This window comes from Furipterus horrens, unplaced genomic scaffold, assembly GCF_987537825.1.
Source record: "Furipterus horrens unplaced genomic scaffold, mFurHor1.1.pri manual_scaffold_10, whole genome shotgun sequence".
Classification (NCBI taxonomy): Eukaryota; Metazoa; Chordata; class Mammalia; order Chiroptera; family Furipteridae; genus Furipterus; species Furipterus horrens.
Genome location: NW_028327180.1, coordinates 11338571 through 11359868, shown reverse-complemented (window position 1 = coordinate 11359868; position 21298 = coordinate 11338571). Strand labels below are relative to the sequence as shown.

Below are 21298 nucleotides of genomic sequence, written 5' to 3'. Positions count from 1 at the left end.
AGTTCTCAGCAATTAGGATAGTAAATGATGCTAATATCCTGAAATATTTAGTAAGCAGTGTGTCAGGTTCTCTGATAAAAACTGAGAAGTTGAATGCTTTCTACTGAAAACGATGTGAGATTTGAAAATCACATAACCTTGGCCTTTGCAGAAATAACAGTCTCAATTTTAATGAGGAGTTAATAATGTTGTTGAAGCACCAATTTGAACCACGGGGATAGAGCGTGTGGAAAACTTTATAATTTCAACTACCAAGGGTCCCCAGGATTCATGGGACTGGGGGTGAAAATATGTTTTATTCATTCAGTTCCACAAAAGGCCATGAGCCTGTGCGCGCATTTGTGCATTTGGAAATCAGGAGACTGGCGGAAAGTCTTGGGACCCACCAGTTCTAAATGTCACACCCTGCACTGCCACTGCTGATGCTTTGGAATCCATTCTGTGTTGTTGTACATTTGGCTGGTGCTGATCACACGTTTCAGATAACTAAAGGATCAGACTGTACCTCAAAAGTCAGCCATACCCGAAAAGACTTAGAATGCTTTTAAAAGGGACCTCACTCTGGCACCTCCCAGCTGGAGTTGGGTGAGCACCCATGTTCCCAGCACTTGAATATCCCTAAGACTGCTCGGGACTAGAGTTTTAAATCAGCCTCCTAGCAGAAAGGTAAAGGATCATGGTCCTTTCTAAAAATAACCTCAGAGTCTCCCAGAATGTCCTGAGCAGTCCTGTTCCCCTGGGCCTGTGTAGCTGAAGTTTCAGATGCCCAGAAGGAGGTGAGGCCCTTTTAAGATGACCTTTTTCTTCCTGGGCAATTACAAAGTGGAGATTTTTGCCTGTGGGGCTGATAGACACCCATGCCAGTGACCCCACATAACCCATCTACCAGGTCCAGAGAAGCTGTGTTCGGGGAGGGTCTCCAATAGAGGTTTGAAACTCTTGGCTCTCATGGAAATAGGATGTGTGCATGCGTGTGTGCATGTGTGTGTGTGTGTGTGTGTTTATTCATATGATGTTTGTCACATAGTAAATTTCTTTCCTCTCTGACCTAATGTCAGCAGCGTATGAGGTGATGAGGGAGACCTCAGGAGCTGTGATATATCTCTCCCTTTCCATTGGTGTCGCTTCATCCTTCACATAGGTTGCCTTAAAACAAACACACTAAACTTTTGTCTGCTACACAGCTGGCATGGGCTCACTTTCCAGTGTGGTCTTTGTTCTTGGCAATGGGTTCTCCCCTCAGCACCTGGCACACAGCACACAGCCTGCCCTCTGTTCACTGAACAAAAAGGAAGGCAAGTATATAACTTGGAAAGAGAAAATGGCCTAGGATATTACAGCGCTCGGAGAAACCTAAAATATGAAAAAGAAGCACTGTCATGAAAAGTCTTGTAGAAATCCAGCAAGAGAGACCGGGAATAAACACCATACGTGCTGAGAGTTGCAAATGATTAAGTATAGCTAAAGGTTCCAAGTTGGCCAGTGTTGGAGGGCAAGTCAGAGGAAGGGTAGAGATGATCGCTAAGACTGGAGCAGTAAGCAAGGCCACGCTGTGGAGGGCCCCTGTGCCCGACTCAGATGATGCTGGAGACATTGGCAGCTCCAGAGGAGATGCAGAGGAGGAGCGGACTTGATCGGGCTCACATTTATTAGGAAAATCACGACAGAGAGTGAGTTGAAGGGGAGAGAAGACAGGGGCAGGGAGACTGCTCAGGAGCAGCTGCAGAAATCACGAGAGAGTGTTGATCTGAACTAAAGTAGTGGCATTGGGGGGTGGAAAATGAGAATTAAAATTCATTGACAATAAGAACAGATAGTTCTTGAGGTTTAACCGGGTGTGGGGGTGGTGGGGACAGGGTGGAATCAAGGATGCTGCCTGAAAACAGTCTGAGGGAGCATTATCACAATAAGCATTGGAGTTCGTACCCTAGAAGACGGCACACCTGTGCTTCATGGTCCTGACTGAGGATGTAGTGTGGCTATGGAGTCAGACCAAGATTATAATAAAGCCTGTCTCTTGCCCTGGCTGGTGGAGCTCAGTGAATCGAGCACCAACCCACGAACCAAAGGGTCACCTGTTTGATTCCCAGGCAGGGCACATGCCTGGGCTGCAGGCCAGGTCCCCAGTTGGGGGTATGCGAGAGGCAACCACACAGTGATACTTCTCTCCCTCTCTTTCTCCCTCCCTGCCCCTCTCTCTAAAAGTAAATAAATAAAATCTTTAAAAAGTGTCCTTAATTTAAAATAAAAATAAAACCTCTCTCTTAGAATCCTTAGGAATAGAAGCCAAGGAATCTGATGGTTTACCCCAAAGGCTTCCATCTTAAAGTTGCCAACAGTAATAGTATCATCACCTTTATTCCCATGCCCCACAATCATGCCCAAGTTCATGAAAATCAGGGACAGGGCAATAAGAGGTGTGGGTTTCTTTTGGGGACCAGGGGAGGGAGTTGAGTTTTTGTTTTTTTGTTTTTTAACTTACTAGCACTGCTAAAGTCGAAAGGAAGAAAGACTCTTCTTCATGGATGTGCTCGCCCAGGTCACCCCTGAGAATCTGATGGGAATGGGCCCCCGTGTCAGCAGAGGCCTGGTTATCTTGGCCGTGTTCCTCCTTGTCAGGGATGTCATCCTCCCTCCCCACCCCACCTCCTCCACTCCTCCAGAACACTGCTTTGTCCTGCAGAACAACCCAACCAGCACATGACCGACCCCAAAGGTTTGCTCTGAGGACTAAATACAGCCCCGTGTGAAAGGGCTCTCTAACTTTAAAGGCACAGCTATTCTTATTCTTACTGGTCTGGGTGTCATGTCACCCCTCCCAGCTTCTCAGTTTCTCTGTCTCTCCTCTCCTCTCCTCTTCCCACCCCCCCCCCCACGACTCCCCGTGCCCCCACCACCACCAGTTTTACAGAAACACAAGCCATCAAGTCATACAGAGACCAGTGCTGGAGCCAGTGTGGAGGAAGAATTGTTTTCTCCAGAGTAACTGACACATGATACTGACCCATGGTGTCACTGGCATTGGGTGAACAGCATACTTCAGCTCCTGCTACTGCAGTATCTCTAATGGGAGAAAAGACTTAGAATAATAGTAACCCAGGAGCAAAGAGGCTGATGCTCAGTAAAGAGTGTCCGTGGTTCCTCCGTCAGGACCTGAGTCATACTTAAGAGACTTGCAGCTTTGTGAGGCAGAAGGGCTAGGGACTTCCTAAAGCAAGGCTATTTGGGATGAAGATTGGGATCTGAGTCTTGGGACGCCCAAGGACTTTTCCCCACATGGTCAGCTGTTCTCATGGTCCCTGAGCCGAGTACCTGGGAGCTACTCAGCCTTCTCAAGCACACAGGTGCTCTCTCCTCCTGCCCACTCTCCTTCGACCTCCCAAGAGGGACGACAGGAGAGAATAAGATGCTCAGACCACCTTTCCATAAAGCAAGGGATGATAAGACAGATGGTGGAATGGACGTAAGGTCGCCCTGCTATTCTGGACACAACTAAACATCATATTAAAACCATCACACAGCTTCAGTGTCTTTAGTGATGTCCTTCTTATACTCCTAAATGCCGATGCATGAAATATATGTCAAGATTTGGGTTAAAGGGGCCAGCAGGAGGGGACTCGAGGCCCTTAAGGAAAAAGAAATTCTCGGCAGCTCCATTCAGGTCACCTGCTGGAAACCTATTTGATTTGAACCTCAACAATCCAGAGCTGTTTTATAATCTAGGACATGAATGCATTAGCACTTGGACTTGGGCTTGAATTGCAAATTTGATTTTTGCTGTTCACATTTTAAAAGGTTCACCAGATGCTTGGGAAACATTAGGGTTTTGTGGGCTAGTGAACAGAAATGCTATTATTCTACCTCTGTGTCGTGGAGATCTGGAAAGTAATCTCTCTCAGTTGCAGTTGTGACTATTAGTATCACTGAATCTTTAAAATACTAATAGCTAAGGCCTCATGGGTGCTTACTGAATGCCAGGTACAAAACTAAATGCTTTCCATAGTGTTTAAGTTCAGCCTCAGAGTAACTCTATGAGCTAGATATGACTAACCCATTTTGCAGATAAGATAACCAAGGCTTAGGAAAAGGTTATGTAAGTTTTCCAGGATTCATTCATTCGACATGTATTTATTGAGTGTCTACTGTGAACTGCTGGGGACTTAATAGTGAACAAAACAGACAAGAACCTAATGAACCAAACAAATGAGCAAAATAGAACCAGAGAGATGGAAACAAGGAACAGACTAACAGTGACCAGAAGGGAGGGGGGAGGGGGGAAAGAAAGGGAAGGGTTCAGTCAAGGAACTAGTATAAATGACCCATGGACAGGGACAACAGGGTGGGAATTGACTGTGGGAAGGGGAGGGGTGGCCGGGGCAAGGGAGATCAATGGAGGAAAAATGGGACAACTGTAATAGAACAACAATAAAAATTTTTTTTTAAATAACCACATTGATGTACTTAAAGAAAAATAAAAAACAGAGAAATCCCTGCCTTTGTGTAACTCACTGCCTAACAGTGGGTATCACAGCCAACACTTCTTAAATACCAGGCAACATTTATATGTTTTCACTCTTAAGTGAGGGTCTTGGATTTGAACCCAGGTGTCCTGACTCCAGGGCCAGTGCTCCTATTTCTGTATTACTGCCTCACCCAGCTAGGCCCGCTCAACCAGACCTGTCTCCCTGGAGGAACAAACAAAGCATCTGTCTTTATTTTCTCCATCCTGCCCCGTCCATTTTGTAGCCCTGCAATAGAATCAGGGACCTCAACTTTCTAAAATAAAGTCAGGTTCATTTTTAAGACAAGTGCTTATTTGTTCAAGGGTAACAGTGCTTCAGGAGGTGCTGAGGGCCCCAAGCCTTGTTTCCTTCAGGCCCTGAAGCTGTGATATTGACCTTGCCCCTTTGTGTTGGAACTATATTGAAGTATCTGCCGTACCCCATTATCAGAACCACGGTTCCTGGTTTGTCCAACACGTAACGCAATTTTGTAACAGTGTCTACCCAATGTGATTAATTGAACGAGCATCTTCTTTGAAGTTAAATTCCAGTGTGTCCCAATCCCAGCTTTGTTTTTAGCAATGCTGGGGCTTCTACGAAGTGACTGCAGAACAGGGTTTGGTGCTGTGACTTTATTTAACTTTTAGGAACAAGGGCTAGACTAGATTTTTACCCAAGGACGTTTTCCATTTATTTTTACCATGGGTTTCTCTATTTAGGAGAGAATGGCAATAAAGTGGCACTTCTTAGAATCTCCACGTCCTCTCCAGGTGGGTTTCATTTTACATAGGGCTCCTCTCCAGCCTGGTCAGTTTCCCATGCAAGTGGCGAGTGAGGGCCAGAGGAAATCCTGCTCCTCTGCCCCTCCCCTTCCACCCTCTGCCCTCAACTCTGAAGTCACTAAAGCCCCTGCTAACCCAGTCTAGTCTTCCTCTTGCCAGTCAGTGAGCGTTTTCCCCATACTGAGTTTCTGCCAAATTCTTTCACCAGCACTCCCACACACTGGCTTTTCCTGACAAAAAGGAAGGGGACAGACAGATGAATTAGGTTTACGGTTTATAAATTCATAGTTAACTTGACTTCTTTTTGAATTTTTTTAAATTGATTTTTAGAGAGCAAGGAAGGGGGAGAGAGAGAGCAACGTTGGTGTGCAAGAGAAGCGTCGATTGGTTGCTCCGTATACACCATGAGTGGGGACTGAAGCCGCAACCCAGGCATGAGCCCCTACCAGGAATCAAACCTGCGACCTTTTGGTTTACGGGACAATGCTCCAACCAACTGAGTCGCACCAGCCAGGGCTTAATTTGACTTCTTAAATGAGTCCAGTTAAGTGGACACAACCCACTCCAGGGTAAGAGAGCCCATTACTGGCAATGCAGAATCGCAAAGTCGGGCATTCCTTATGGTCAGTGGGGCCGCCTGCTGCTCCGGTTTAAGCTCACCCCCTGTAGCCCCTATGCATTACACGATAGCATCATTCATTCAGTTTGCCATTATTTAGTGACCACTGCTCTGAACCTGAATACTCGGTGCCACCCCACAATACACCGTAAGCAAGTCAGCTGCAGTCCCCACTTTCCTGGAGCTCGCTCAATAGACACTTAAGCGATTACCTCCAAGTGTGGTAGAAGCTATGACGGGACAGTAGAGATTGCTTGGAGAAATTTATCCCAGCATATCCAACCCAGGAGAGGTGATTCAAAGGAGAGTGTGCGGAAGGGATCTAAGAGAAGATTTCCTGGAGTAAGTGAAATCTAAGATACAACCTGAAAGATGAGTAGCTGTTAACCTGGGGAAGCGAGGATGGAGGGGAAGATGTGTGTTCCCAGAAAAGAAAATGTGTCCGCAGTCCTGGAGACAGAAAAAAGCTTGGCACACTTAAGAAACTGAAGTTTTGGGAGAACTGACAGGACATGTTTGGCAGAGGTTGGGGAGGTGATGCTAAGACGAGATGCAAGAAGATGAGCCTGGAATGATGACCAAGAGCCCGGGGAAATAGGCTCAGTTTGGATTTTAATCTAAAGACATGATAGCGTTATAAGCAGGAAAGGCGGTACATATGTTTTTAAAAAGAGATGGCAATATAGCGAATAGATTGACAGAAAGCAAAACAACGAATAAAAGAATAGATGAAAGAGCAAATGGATGGATGGAGGGAGCCAAGACAAGGAGCTCAGTTAGGAGACAGGAGCAACAATCGCCCTCTCCTAAGATAGTCACAGTGAGGTTGGAGATGAGTGGGCGTGTTAGGGTGACTGTGTGGGTGCAGAATCCATAGCGCTTGGAGATTGGTGATGTGAGGTGTTTCAAGAAGAACGCTCAGGTTTCTGGTTTGGGTGACTGGGTAGTACTGCGATAGGAGCATTGATGACGGTCGTGTTTGAGTAGTGAAAGATAATCAGCTCGGTGTTGACACGCATTGAGTTTTAGATGCCGGTGAAACATCCAGTAAGAGAGCCGTGGAGCTCAGCAAAGGAGGTGGGGCCAAGTACTATTGTAATGGATGAAACCATCGAGACTGGAATAGAGAGTGGGCAGAAAAAAAAGCTTACAACCAAACAATGAAGAATGCCATCTTTTAAGAGAAGGAAAGAAGAGGACACAAGAGGCTGAGGAAGAGCAGATGGAGAGGAAGGAGGCCATCCAAGAAGCCTGAGTTCATGGGAACCAGTGCAGGCAAGCTCTTAGGACAAAGTGGGCTACTGCTTCACAAGGTGCTGGGAGGTCAAGTGAAAGAGCTCAGAGTAAGGTTTGGGTTTATGTTAACCATTAATCTTCATGTCTGCGCTATTGAGTAAATGGGTTGAATTTTCTATTCTTATAGTATTTTTATTGCTCTTTAAAATAGTGTTGATTTAATATCTTAATGTTCTCAATTAGATGTGACAATAATTTAAGGTACATATTAACATCTTCCTCAAGCATGGTACATTTTGGGCCAAGTCTCACATTTAGCATTCATTTGAATATAATAATAAATAATTCTTCCCCACCCTCCAATCTGTAGGTTGTTTTTTTGTCTTTTAGCCTTATGAGCTCTGCTTTTGCATAAAACCTTTCCCCGCAGAATTTGAACTGAAGCCTGGCCAATTCTGAGATTAGAATTATAACCTCTTTACTAGGTATTATCAACCACTGAAAAGTTAGTTGACAGCAATCCATTTTACCAGGCTTAAGAGTAAACCACGAACTGGAGATTGAGGCATTCTCTTTGTTCTTTTCCAGCTCCAGGAGACTGTGAAAAGGAAGTTGGAAGGAGCCCGATCCCCACTTAATGGAGACCAGCAGAATGGTGCTTGCGATGGGAGTTTTTCTCCAACCAGCAAGCGACTACGAAAGGACATTCCCACAGGGATGGAAGCCGTCAACAGTTTGCCCAATAACATGCCACTGCCTTCAGCTTCTCCTCTTCACCAACTTGACCTGAAGCCTTCTTTGCCCTTGCCGAATAGTGGAACTCACACGTCTGGGCTTCTAGAAGACCTAAGTAAGAATGGTAGACTCCCAGAGATTAAACTTCAACCTGTTAATGGTTGCAGTGACCTGGAAGACAGCTTCGCCATCTTGCAGAGCAAGGACCTCAAACAGGAACCTCTAGACGATCCTACTTGCATTGACACATCAGAAACATCTCTTTCCAATCAGAACAAGCTGTTCTCCGACATTAACCTGAATGATCAGGAGTGGCAAGAATTAATAGATGAGCTGGCCAACACGGTTCCTGAAGATGACATCCAGGACCTGTTCAACGAAGACTTTGAAGAGAAGAAGGAGACAGAATTCTCGCAGCCGGCCACTGAGACGCCCCTCTCCCAGGAGAGCGTGAGCGTGAAGAGTGACCCCTCGCACTCTCCTTTCACGCACGTCTCCATGGGCTCTCCCCAGACAAGGCCTTCTTCTTCGGGCCCTCCCTTTTCCACCGTCTCCGCAGCCACTAACTTACCTTCTGTTGCCAGCACTCCCGTGGCTCCCAACCCTGCCGGCTCGCCGGCCAACTGTGCGGTCCAGTCCCCGCCGACTCCGAACCCAGCCCACACTCCCGGCCAAGCCCCACCGAGGCCTGGAAGCGGCTATCTCCTCAATGCGGCGGCGGTGCCGGTGGGCGGCTCGGGGTCGGGCCCCGTGGCTGTGCCCAGCTCCGACCTGTCTCCAGCGGAGCAGCTCAAACAGATGGCGGCGCAGCAGCAGCAGCGGGCCAAGCTCCTGCAGAAGCAGCAGCACTCCAGCCAGACCGCCAGCTGGTCCCCGCTGGGGCCCCCGTCCAGTCCGTACGGCGCAGCTTTCCCCGCAGAGAAACCAAATAGCCCCATGATGTACCCCCAAGCCTTTAACAACCAAAACCCGGTAGTGCCTCCCATGGCCAACAACCTGCAGAAGACGACGATGAATAACTACCTCCCGCAGAACCACATGAACATGATCAGTCAGCAGCCCAATAACCTGGGCACGAACTCCTTAAACAAGCAGCACAGCATTCTCACGTACGGCAACACCAAGCCGCTGACCCACTTCAGTGCGGACTTGAGTCAGAGGATGACGCCACCCATGGCCAATCCCAGCAAGAACCCCCTGATGCCGTACATCCAGCAGCAGCCCGCGCCCCCCCAGCCGCCGCCGGCGCCGCAGCTGCAGGCTCCCAGGGCCCACCTGAGCGAGGACCAGAAACGCCTGCTCCTCATGAAGCAGAAAGGAGTGATGAGCCAGCCGCTGGCCTACGCCGCGCTGCCAGCCCACGGCCAGGTAAGTGTGAAAGCGAGACCCGCTTGGCCGCTGCTGGCCGTGCCTTTCAGACCGTTGTGGGGTGATGCCTTCGCTCTACCAGGATGTAATAACCTGTGAAAATCTCTCCTACGCATTGTCATGGAGTTGCCAGGTTTGGGGGGGGGGGGGGTTATTTCTTCTTTTTTTCTAAGAAATGGGAAAGGCTGGCATGATTGACTTTCTTGTATTGGAATGCCTGGGATTCAAACTTGTTCTATTCCTGGCAGTAGATAAGAAGTGAGAAAGTACACAGGGCCCAACCCGGTGCTCCTTATCTCCTGGGTCATTCAGTCCTAGACACAGGGTAGTGGGAAGGCCAGAGGCTTTCGGGATCTCTACCGCAGTTTGATAAGGCCCTGAACAGCCTTCACCTAGCTTACGGCGTTATGAGTCATGGAAAGTTGGGCCCTTGATGTTCAAATGGAGGGGAGTTTTTCTGTAATTTTTAAGTGAACTAGGGGGACAGATTTTTGTAGGGCCCCTCAACGCTCAGACATTTGTTGCTAACTTAGAAGCTGTTTCAACCTCGTGACTTGGGAGCACAGTCAAAGCTCAGCAATTTATTCAGCTCCAGTTCAGGAAATTTTGATGGTGACTGAACCTTAGTGCTACATCGAAATGAAGTCTCTTCTTTCCCACGTCATGACATCCTGGTTTAGACAGTAGGGCTCTCAGTGATCCATGTTAGAAATGAGTGGCAAACAGTCGGGGAGTGAGGCCTCACTGATAAGCATTCACTCACCTCACTGACCACCGTGGCAAGCAGCCAAAGCTCCTGCGACGTGACACTTGTCTCTACCTTGAGGGAGAGGGGAGTGGGGCAATGCATTGTTCTACTGGCCTTCACGCAGGGGAATTCATGAGCCATCGCTGTACCACCTAGTGCTGTTTTGTGCCTTACGCCCCTCCGAATGCCATCATTTGTGTTGCAGTTGGGGATTTTGCAGAAAACTCTTTGCCTTAGGGGCCCTCCTGCGCAAACAGATTACAGCTAGTGCTTGGATGTGTGTCCGCAGTTGGATGCATCGGAAGTAAGGCAGGCCGATCTTGCATCCCTAGGCAGCTGTTTGCATCTTCTATCTCCTGGTGTGTCCCTCTCCCGCTCCCCATGTATCCACCCAATCACCTTGAACTTGATGGAGGCTACAAGAGCTGGAGGTGGTGCTGGCCTGCAGAGACAGGCCTGAGCTCTTGTCCTTCACAGCCTTCCAACCCCAAAACTTGACAGTGGTTTCTTGTCTGCACATGCCAACCAGCTTTAGAGAAATTCTGTCCGGAGAAATAAAAATGTAGCTCGGTTGATGTCAACTACAATGGGTCACTGGTAGGAAAACATCACTGAAATGCGGGCTTCTGTTTTATCTTGGTTTCGTTTAAAAGAAATGTATATCATTGGAAAAATGCAACATTTATACCCTCCCATATTAAGTTCTGAAGCAGGCAAAAAGGTAAGCAGTATACAGGGATGTTTGTTGTAGCCCAAACGCGTCCCAGGTTTATGAGATCGTGAGCTGTGGGGATGGTCTCCTGTTCATCTTAATATAAACTGTGCTTTTACATTTGCTGGTTTCATGCCAGCTACAGTAAAGTATTTCCTCCAAGCCAGACCAAAGATGATTAATTCCAACTCACAGGCTCTGCAGACGTGCAGGTGCAATGGGAGCCCAGCCTCACTCCACACCCTCACTAAATGTCTTTTGAAATTTGCTAACTTGGGATGAGGTTCTTGTCTTTGCTGGAACATGAATTTTTAAAAAGATTTTGTTTATTTATTTTTAGAGAGAGGGAGAAAGAGAGGGAGAGAAACACTGATGAGCGAGAGACACATCTTTTGGTTGCCTCTCGCACGCCCCCAACCAGGGACCCAGCCTGCAACCCAGGCATGTACTACAACAGGGAATCGAACCCACGACCTTTCTGTCCACAGGCCAGCACTCAGTCCACTGAGCCGTACCAGCCAAGGCTGGAACATGAATTTTAAAGATACTCGTTCAGGTCCTAATGCTTGCCTAATGATATGAAACTGAAGCCTTGAGCTGCAGAGGTCATGTTTTGAAAGAGCTCAGTCAGGTGAAGAAATAAAAGTGATTTCCTGGCCTAAATCTGTAGGTTCGTCCTCTGTTCCTTCCAGGGAGGGGACAAACCTTCCTTCTTGAGGCCTTGTGAGAATAATCGCTTCGTAACCTCGTAAAGAGCCATCAAGCAAAAGCATGGTTTTTAATGAAATATTAACTCACCACTATTTGAAACAAGCTTCAAAATACATATATAAACATGGGAATATCTTTCTGCAAACATGCCATTTATTTCATGCTTTTATCTGATTGTGGAGCAGTATTTACCTAGCTCTCAGAATAATTAATTGCACTATATGCGAGTACGTTGCACAAATACGTGCACAAATTACAGGCACGACAGGAAATGTAATTATCCATAGGTGTAGTTCAGATTTGCTTTCTGCTCCTGCTGGTGAAAATTCATGTTATTCTTTGTTGGCCACGAGGACTGTGATTAACACTTAGTTTCAATGAATGATTCAAACACCAAAACTAATACCACTGAAACACTGATTTCAAGATAATTGTTTTATACAGATGTTTACTTATTTGGGCCAATTGCAGAAAATACCAGTTCTCTCAGAACTGAACAGAAATTCACTCAGATCCTGGGCGTTTTAAAAAAGAGGGAACCAAACCTAGAAAGAACCCAAAAAGAACTTATTTCAAAATTTTGAATGTTTTATCAAGAAATTTTACTTCTCATTATTTATCTAGTATTCTTTATAAATAGATAATTGAACAAAGACTTATGTATGAAGATTATGCTCATGGTGTTCCTTATAATAGTGAAAAATTGGAACCAAAATAAGTATTTCAGAAAAATAATGTACATGAAAATCATGATATTGAGTGATTAATCGCGTGGAAATGCTCATAGGATGAGTGATGTAAGCAGATTATGCAACAACTTGTATGTTACAACCCAGATTGTGTTTTTGATATGTATAGAAAAATACTGAATAACTAAAATATTAGTGTTTTTGGTTGGTAAATTATGAGTGATTATTGTTTTCCTCCCTGTAGTTTACCAACTTTTCTATCATACCTGTATGTTAATTCCACCATCAGGAAAGATAATTTTTAGGGAAGGAAAATCCCCTATTGTAAAGAACTTTATACTCTGCTAATTCTTTAAAAGAAAATTTTTGTTCTTCCAGTTTGCCAGTTGAATTGAGGTGCTGCTATTATTTGCCATTCACTTATATAGAGTATTGGTTTTTAATCTTTTCCTTTCTTTCTCTACCTCCTCTTCTCACTCCTTATCATCTGCTCTTAATTCCTATAAAACTTGGGGTAGTAGAGTGACCAGGAAAGTCACCATTATAAATTTTCACCATCATAAACTTGCAGATCTTCTCTGGGTAATGGTCTCATATCATTTCTTCGATCATTTCTCTTTTCCCTTTTCTCATTTTTTACTTTCTGGAACTTCTGTTCATCTTGTACTGGACTTTCTGGGTTGCTCTTTAATTGTTTCTGTGATGAAATCACCAGACCCTACTTTGGCCAGGTCTACCTACCATCTTTTCTTCATTTTGTTGTTTCCCAAGGACAGGATGTCTTGCGCACGTGCTCTCTCTCCCTGCTTCTACTATTTTTTTGCATTGTACCTGACACTGCATCTTAAATATAAGGATGTTAAATAAATCATTAAACATGGCGATTATCAAAGTTCAGAACAAAAGCATGTTTACAGTGGTTCTCAGCTCCAGTGGAGAGAGCGTTAGGACAAATAACACAGAGCTGCTCCTGAGATCAAACAGAAGAACTGGAAAGGCGAGTCTAAAAGGACTCCTTTGATGGGAGGTGGTTATCTTGAACCAGTGGAACAACAACGAGATTGCGGAAAAGGCAAACTCAGTCTCCGTGTCTGACAAACAGAAACAGGATGGGAACGACCCTGAAAGGCGTGGGCAGCGGAGGTGGCCGGGGTACCCAGAGTCCAGGAACAACCTTTATATGGAGCAGTGGAGAGTGAAGAATTTCCAAAGTGTGATGTGAATTTTTAGTAGTTGCAATCGTAGGACTAGAGAAATAGGATGACTGTGTTACTTGATTGACACTTTACATGTTGTTTGCTCTGTGTGGCTGTGTATATCAGAATGAGCACATACATTCTCATCTTCTATAGGATGTTTTTCCCTTTTCAGTTTGTTTTACCAAAATTTGTTGGGTACCATGTGAGGTGTATTATTATAAGCTTTTTACCCATAAAATCTTCACAGAAGGGACAGAGCTCCAGTATCAAGTCATCATGGAAATCTCTTGGAAGATATATTTTCCTTAATTTTAAAAAATTGGAGTCCCCTTGTTTTATTTCCTTAAAATATTTATTTTTTATTTTGTCCAAATAACGTATGACATAGCTTCAGAAGTCAAGTAGTGCCATGAGGCTTGTAACGAGAAGGAACAACTTCATCCCCTTCATTCCTTACTTCTGCTTCCCAGAGGTGACCACTTCAATTCATTGAGTCGTTTTCTCTTATTTATTTCCATGAACTGCTACTTCTCAATTTCTCAATTCTTTGATTCTGTAGAAGTGAGAATTCAGCTCACTTAACGTTACCTCCTCACAGGCACATCCCCTCCACACACAGAATCTCCGTTTTCTCTTTCCCATACCCTCAACAGAGCTAGATACTCCTATATTACAAATTACGATTTTAAAGTATTCCCTATTTCCATGACTGATTTTTGTATCGTGCCTCAAAGCTTAGCTGTGTAGAATACTATATTTCCTTTCTTGTATGACTTTATTTTTTCATAATTAATAACTGCCTCCTTTTTTAAAATTGGTGTTGTCTCTGCACCTACTTTCAACCTAGCCTCAAACTTTTCTGGCTCTGTAAAACTTTCAGGGGGCTCAACCGTCAGATCTAGTTTTCCTATGTTTTCTTTTATTTTTTCTCCCTCTCCTTTCTTTCTCAATCTCGTCCCTCTGTCTCTCTCTCTCTCTTTCCCTCCCGCTCCCTCACCCCGCTCCTCTAACAGCTCTCCTGAAGGCTTATACCTCTTGCTCCAGCCTTCTGTCCTACAGTTCTCTTGCTCTGCTGCTTAGCTGAAGTCATACAGATGCCCTTGACTGTCATTCCCGGAATGTTCCAGGGCCCTTGTGTGTCACATTATGTTCTCCTGATTCCTCCTCTTTCTTGACTGAGCCCCACAAACTGGTAGAGCACATCCCCTCTGAGCTTCTTAAGAAAGAGTGCATGGGAGATTATTTTTATGTAAACTTTTCGAGAATAGCTTTATCCTCACCTTTGACGGATAGTTTGCCAGATATAGAATTATGGTTAAGAAAACAAATTTGATCAGAATTTAAAAGGCATTTATTTCTTCATGATCCTGAGGCTTTTGTAATATCCAGTGACATTTGGGGACCCTAGGGGTGTAATCTGTTTTATTCACTCTGAGAGCTTTCTCTAGATCTTCTCTCTATCCCTGAACTTTAGTGATGATATACTTCCATTCTCTGTTTCCGGCACTATGAACATTTATAAAAATAACTGAAAGCATGTATCCTGAAGACTTGGGATATGTTCTTGCATTTTTTTGGAGGGGGGAGGATCATTTCTCTCTCCCTGTTTCTCTTTTTAAACTTTCTGTTATTCATCATGTATTGGACCTCTCAGATTGTTCTCTAATTTTTATATCTTTTCGACTTTGCATATCTTTGCCCTTCTACATTCTGTGAGATTTCTTTAATCTTATCCTCCAACTCTGAAATTAAACATTTTATTTTATTTATCACACGTTTTATAATCTCTTGTTCTTTGATGTACCCTTTTTTATCTAAGGATAGTAATTATCATTTTTAAGTTAAGTTTTCTCCCCCCACCCCACATTATCTGTTTCTCCCAGGAACCTCTTCCATATGCTCATTTTATTTTTATTTTTCCATGTTAGAAGCTTTTCTCAAATATCTGTTTATTTTAAGAGTGAGGCACAGTAAAGCTAAGCAGTTACTCTGTCTTTACAGAAAGCTTATTGAATATGGGGCTTTGCTCTAGGGGAGTTGGGCCAGAATCCCACCATTTCACTGGGGTCAGTGTCTGTAGATTTTTTTCCCCAAAGCCAGTCAGAAAAGACTCCTTCCACCTCATTACCAAGAGTTATAAATCTGGAGGCTGGCTTTCTGGAGCTGAGCAGAGGAATGGAGTTGGTAGGTGGTGGTGGTGGTGAAGGATGTCTCAACTAAATACAATGTAGACTTTCACTTAATCTCCCCATTTTTATATGGTTCCTCACCCCACCCTCAACTAGGGCAGGGATCCGGGATTCCAGTCTTGGGGCTTAATCTCTCCAGAGAGCCATATACCTTCCTTCTTCCAGTCTGGGGGAGTATGTCTAGTCTACCTCTTAATTAAACAGGACCTGAGCCCATTTTTTTTGGTGTGTGTGTGCACCCTCATCCCCACCCTGGCACCCTTAGGTGTTTCTGGTCCCTGAGACTTGGCAGCATTCTTCAGCTGGAACCTTCTTGCTTGCCCTACCGCCGGATTCAATTGAGCTTTCTCCAAGCCTCTAAGTGCTTTCCCACTCAGCCATCCGATGTTCACCTTCCAAAATTTGGTTGACATCCCTTGATTGCTATTTCCATCTCTTTGTTCTTGAATATTTATAGCATTTTTATTACTATTGTTTTATTGTCATTGTACTGGGGCGTTGCCGAAAGCCAAGGTAAAGGTGGGTCTTCAGGCCACCAATGGTCCTTCAGTGATTCTTAGCATCTGTCTGAATATCAAATATTATTCGATACTGAAATTTATATTTCACAGCAAATTTCACATGATCGCAGCTAACATTTCTGGTTTTATTAGAGCTAGTTTCATAAAGCCTAAAGTACTCTTTTAACATGAAATTTACGTATGTCAAACACATGTGCTCAGAAGGACGGCAGTGTCCGTGCTATTGGCGTGCTGTTTTAGAATAAGGTCTTGTAATTATAAGCCCTGAGTAGATTTTAGAATCTTGAAAGTATTGACTTACTTCAAGGACTAGAAAAACAATTTAGGTTCCATGACCCTGACTAAGCCAATAGTATCTGGCAACTCAGATGCAAGGTAAAATATTGACAGAACACTCATCCCTGCCTGAACCCAGGGCCACGCAGCTGAGGGGAAAGCAGGGGCTGGAACTGCTACACAAATGCAGATCATAAATGAAACGTTCCCGGTAATGGGTATAATAGTCATTTCCATACACATACTGGCATATTTTATTAATTCTGTCTGAGTCAGAATTGTGTAAACAGCAGAAAAGGAAAAGTTCTAAGAAGAGAATTCACTTTATAATAGTCTTGGGGAAGAACAAGGTTTTAATTAGCCCCCTATGAGACTACTCTTTAAAGGTTTTGTGGGATAAGAATATTCTTATTTACAGAGAGAGCTTACAACCTATCAAACGGTGTTTCTGAAACATGTGGGTCTAAGAATCTCCTGGGGAAATTGTTTAAGATGCAGATAATCAGATTCCCCTGCCAAAGACTCAGAATCTGTAGGTCTGGGGCAGGCCTGGGGACATGCATCTTATTTATTTATTTATTTATTTATTTAGAGAAGAGAGAAGCATCAGTTTGTTGTTTCACTTATTTATGTGTTCCTTGGTTGCTTCTTGTATATCCTCTGACCAAGGATCAAACCCACCACCTTGATGTATTGGGATGACTCTCTAACTAACTGAGCTAGCCAGTGTTGGCAAAATATGCATTGGAATAAGCAACCCACCGCCACTACCATTTTCTAATGAAGAAATAGTACCCAGGTAACTGAAACTTCGACTAAAGCAATCTGTGTTTATTCCGTTGCTCAGTATTTGCATATGCTTACATATGGCAGTTACCGTTCGTGTAACTATGAATTTTGTGAGGGCCAAGACTTGTATTATATCAAGTAAGATGGGAAAGTGTGGTTACTCTGTGTTTAATGGATTTCTTTTGGGGGGGGATAGAGTAAATTTTTAAATTTATTGTTTTTCAATTTTCAATTACAGTTTGCATTCAGCAGCACATCTAGAGAGTAGGTCTGGCTTTATTTTTTTTTTTTTTGACAGGAGCCTACTAGTCTAAGAGTCTGTCACAAGTATAGAAAATTGTGAAACTTGATCAAGTATATCCTCCCCATGTATATTCACTCCTAAAATTCTAAATCTCATGGACTAAAAACAGGTACCAAAATAATGCCCTTTACAGGGTCTAGCAATGTGCAGTCTAATCAGGGTGGTCCCCAGGTGTGTGCGTTAAGTCAACATGGAGCAGCAAGTGGTTGAGTACCACCTCGCTGAGGCGTACCTAGCAACTGTGGGCAGAGAGAAGGCGGGGGTCACTCCAGCCTGGAGTAGACAAGACAACAACCTTTGGGGGAAGAGAAGCTTCGAGGTAGACCAAGCCTGAGCTGGAGTTAGACGGATGCGGGGAGGGCAGTGGAAAGGCATCCTCGTGCAGGCAGAGGGTTGTTCCTCGAGTGGACGGTGCAGACGGTAGCCAGGCTGGAGGGGGAAGGGTTCATGGTGAGACAAGTGAGGGGAAATGGGAGAGAACAGCTAGAGACATTCTAGTGATTGAAGTGTGAAACAGTAGGAGTCTCGATATCGATGGGGCATTTCAAATTTAAGGGGAAATGGGTACGATGGCGTTTAGAGAAACAAAATGACAAAACTTGATGACTGACTACATGATAAGATTAAAGAGAAATGAATCAGACATTTATGATCATAAGGTTAAATGTTAGGGTGGTATGATAGGTTTCAAAAGGTGATGGGCTTGTCATACATAAATCTAAATCTCAAATCTTATTTGTGTTCAAAAGCAATTCAAATACTTGTTATTATTTATCTGATTCTTCTGATTCGTATTTCCCATTAGTGAAGTTACTTGTTCCACACGCCTCAAAAGGTACAAAGCAAGCTCATAGGAATATTTTTTTAAAATAATTTATTAGTTTGTTTATTTATTTATTTATTTTTAGAGAGAGGAGAAGGGAGAAAGAGAGGGAGAGAAACATCACTGTGTGGTTGCCTCTCACTCGCGCCCCCAACTGGGGGCCCAACATGCAACCTAGTCATGTGCTCTGACTGGGAATCGAACCAGCGACACTTGGTTCGCAGGCCGACGCTCAATCCACTGAAGCACACCAGCCAGGTCATAGGAATTTTTTTTAAGTCTGTGTTAAATTGAGCCACAGGTAGCTACTCCTGTATTTTATTTTTACAAGTGTTTGTTTCTCAATAAATTCATATTATTATAAAATGGTTTTTCTCGTTAGAGTAGTAACGGAGTGTTACACGTCCCTTTTGCTGTTTTGGTCACATCTTACTTGAGGAGAGCAGTCTCTAAAGACAGTCATTATGCGAGTATATGAGAGGAACACGATTCCAGGCTTTAAAACATATTATGTCATCATTCATTAACTATTCATAGCAATTCTGTCTTTTCTAGAGGTTACAAAGCTCTTTGGGAGTTTGTGGGGGGAAGGGAAGCTGTTTTCCTTTACAAAGATAGTCTGTTATATTATATTCTGGTTCCTGAGCAAGTATCTATGGAATTAATCTTCCTTATGACACCAAATGGTTTGCATCTGAGCCAGTGCATAAAGAATCAAAATACCTTTCACAATAGTTAGATTTCCAATAGATTAGTGTGATGAGTTGATAGGATACATGAGATCATGCAGGTTACCTATATCACTTTTTACACTAAGCAGTAAATATTGACCCCGAATAGTATCTAAACAGATAACTCCCATTTATTCAGATTATGATGTCCTAGAAGAGGTTTTATAAACAAACATAGCTGCATTCGCTAATTGCTTTCGCATCTGAGATGTTTGGAAGTTTGTTCGGGCTTCTTTTCTGCACTGGACTCAAGCCAGTACATACAAAGGACGTTTTAATCGGCTTCTCAGGCCCAGAGCACTTTCAGTGGTAAGCTGAAGTTCACCAGGGATGGAAGGGAAAAGGCCCTTTCTGGGTGGAGAGATGGGGCTATCTCAGGCAGCCGCTAGCCTTTCTGGTGCCTTCGTGAGAATTGGGGGAAAGGCCCCTCCTCTGAGCCTGTGGAGGGAGGCAGTGCCCCAAAGGAACCCAGGGATGCCGGCAGACCCCCTTGCACCCTCTGCTGGACACTGTCGTGCTAGCCGCAAACTGCAGGGCCACAGGTAAGGGGGCACCTACCTGCTTGTGCACTAAAAGCTGCTCAGCGCAGAGCAGAGTGTCAGCATCTCAGGTTGGTGCGCTGAGAATCTGAGTGACCTGTGCCACTCAGCGATGTGGGTGGACAGACACTGGAGTGTGAAGCTGCCAGGTAAAGGGGGCTGAAGGCCCTGGAATGCCCGGTGGTTCCCTTCTGGCTGGCGAGCAGCCTTCATGGTAGACACTGCTAGTCTCAATGTCACCGGTGAGAAGGGTTTTTATTTGTGTGGCAGAACAGCCCAGAGAAAAGGCCTGGCCTTTGCATCCCTCTAAGAGCATGGACAGGTTTAGATGTCCCCAGTGCTAGAGCAGCACCGTCCAATAGAAATACAAGGCAAAGCCGTCGAATTTTAAAATTCCTATTGGCCACATTACAAAAGACAAAAAGGAACAGGTGAAATAGATTTCAGTATATTCCCCTTTAACCCATATATTAAAATGTCACATCAATAAGTAGCCAATACAAAAACTATTAATTGAGATATCTCTGCCTTCTTTTTTCATACCAAGTCTTTGAAATCTGATGGGTCTATTCCACGTCTAGCATCGATCAGCTGGACCAGTCACAATTCAAGGGCTCCGTAGTCACACGTGGTTGGATAGGGCAGGTCTAGAGCAACAACAACAACAAAAAAGACTCCTCTGTGATCAGAAGGGCAATCGGCAGGACCAGAGGCTACTTCAGAGCAGCTTTGTGTCACCCTTTAAAAGCCAGGTGACCCTAAACCAGACAGAATAGATTCGTGCTCCCCATTGCCCTCTGCCCTGCAGAGTGGCACTGAACCCTCAGCTCTGCACAACCCACACACAGCAGGTCTTGTGCCCTGGTTGTTAGCATTTACCTGCCTGTGGCCCATGGCCATTGGTATGTCATGTGGCTGCTGCCCCAGAGTAGGACGTGGCCCTCATTCAGGCATGCCCTGCTGGGGATGCAGAGCGTATGTGAGCGGCCTTGGGGACATACACACATCCTGTGGCCTGTCAGGAGCCCCTGACCCCCTATTACCATGTCAGTGAGAGAGGCTGGTGTCCCGGGCTTATTTTCTAGGGTAAGAAGAGCTTTGTTGATGATGTTCACAAAGAGAAGGTGTGTAGCTAAAGGCCCCACTTAGCTGCACGTGAACAGGAAAAACTGGACGTTTGGCAGTGTGGCAGATGGGTGGCCTGGTGAGAGAGACGTGGGAATAATCACAACACCCCAGAATGCCACAGGCAAGCGCCGCGCGCTCCGCTTTGGCAACACGTCCTCCCACACTTCTCCTTCTCTGGATCCAGAGCCGGGCCGGGGGCAAGCCCGTGGCACAGCAGGTAGGAAGCCACCCTGGATGGAGGCGGCAGGGTGCAGAGGTCAGCATCCAGCCGACTCTGGAACTCCGACAGGTATTCAGAACCTGCTTTACTGCTTCGTTACCTGCAGGACCTTGGGCAGCTTCCGCGAGCTGTCTGAGCTCTAGGTTCTCCATTTAGAAAATGGGGATAATAATAATAGGATTATTAGGGTGTTGCTGTGCCCTAATTTATGTAAAGCATTTCGCATAGTATCAGACCCCACCGTATGTACTATATGCTTTTTTGATATTTAGAACATTAATTGTATCAGATACTATTCATACCTTTTTAATCCTCTAGGAGACTATAACTACGCTTCAGTTTTCCTCTAAGGCAACTTTATTCATTCATTTATTCAGTCATTCATTCAACAGACATCTATTATGCCCCTGGATGTCTAGGCCTTGGAAATACAAAGATGCAGAGATTCTGGGAGAAACTTTATCATATATAAAACAT

General features: G+C 44.6%; 1 protein-coding gene across 2 annotated transcripts in view; it reads left to right on the top strand.

The window, feature by feature from the left end:
• The window catches only part of MAML3 (mastermind like transcriptional coactivator 3), a 373049-nt gene that overhangs the window by 212778 nt on the left and 138973 nt on the right, over positions 1-21298 (top strand). For both annotated transcript variants that reach the window (XM_090288865.1, XM_090288864.1), the window contains exon 2: positions 7728-9242. In XM_090288865.1, the coding sequence (XP_090144991.1) occupies positions 7728-9242 (1515 nt within the window). The remainder of the gene's footprint in view (positions 1-7727; positions 9243-21298) is intronic.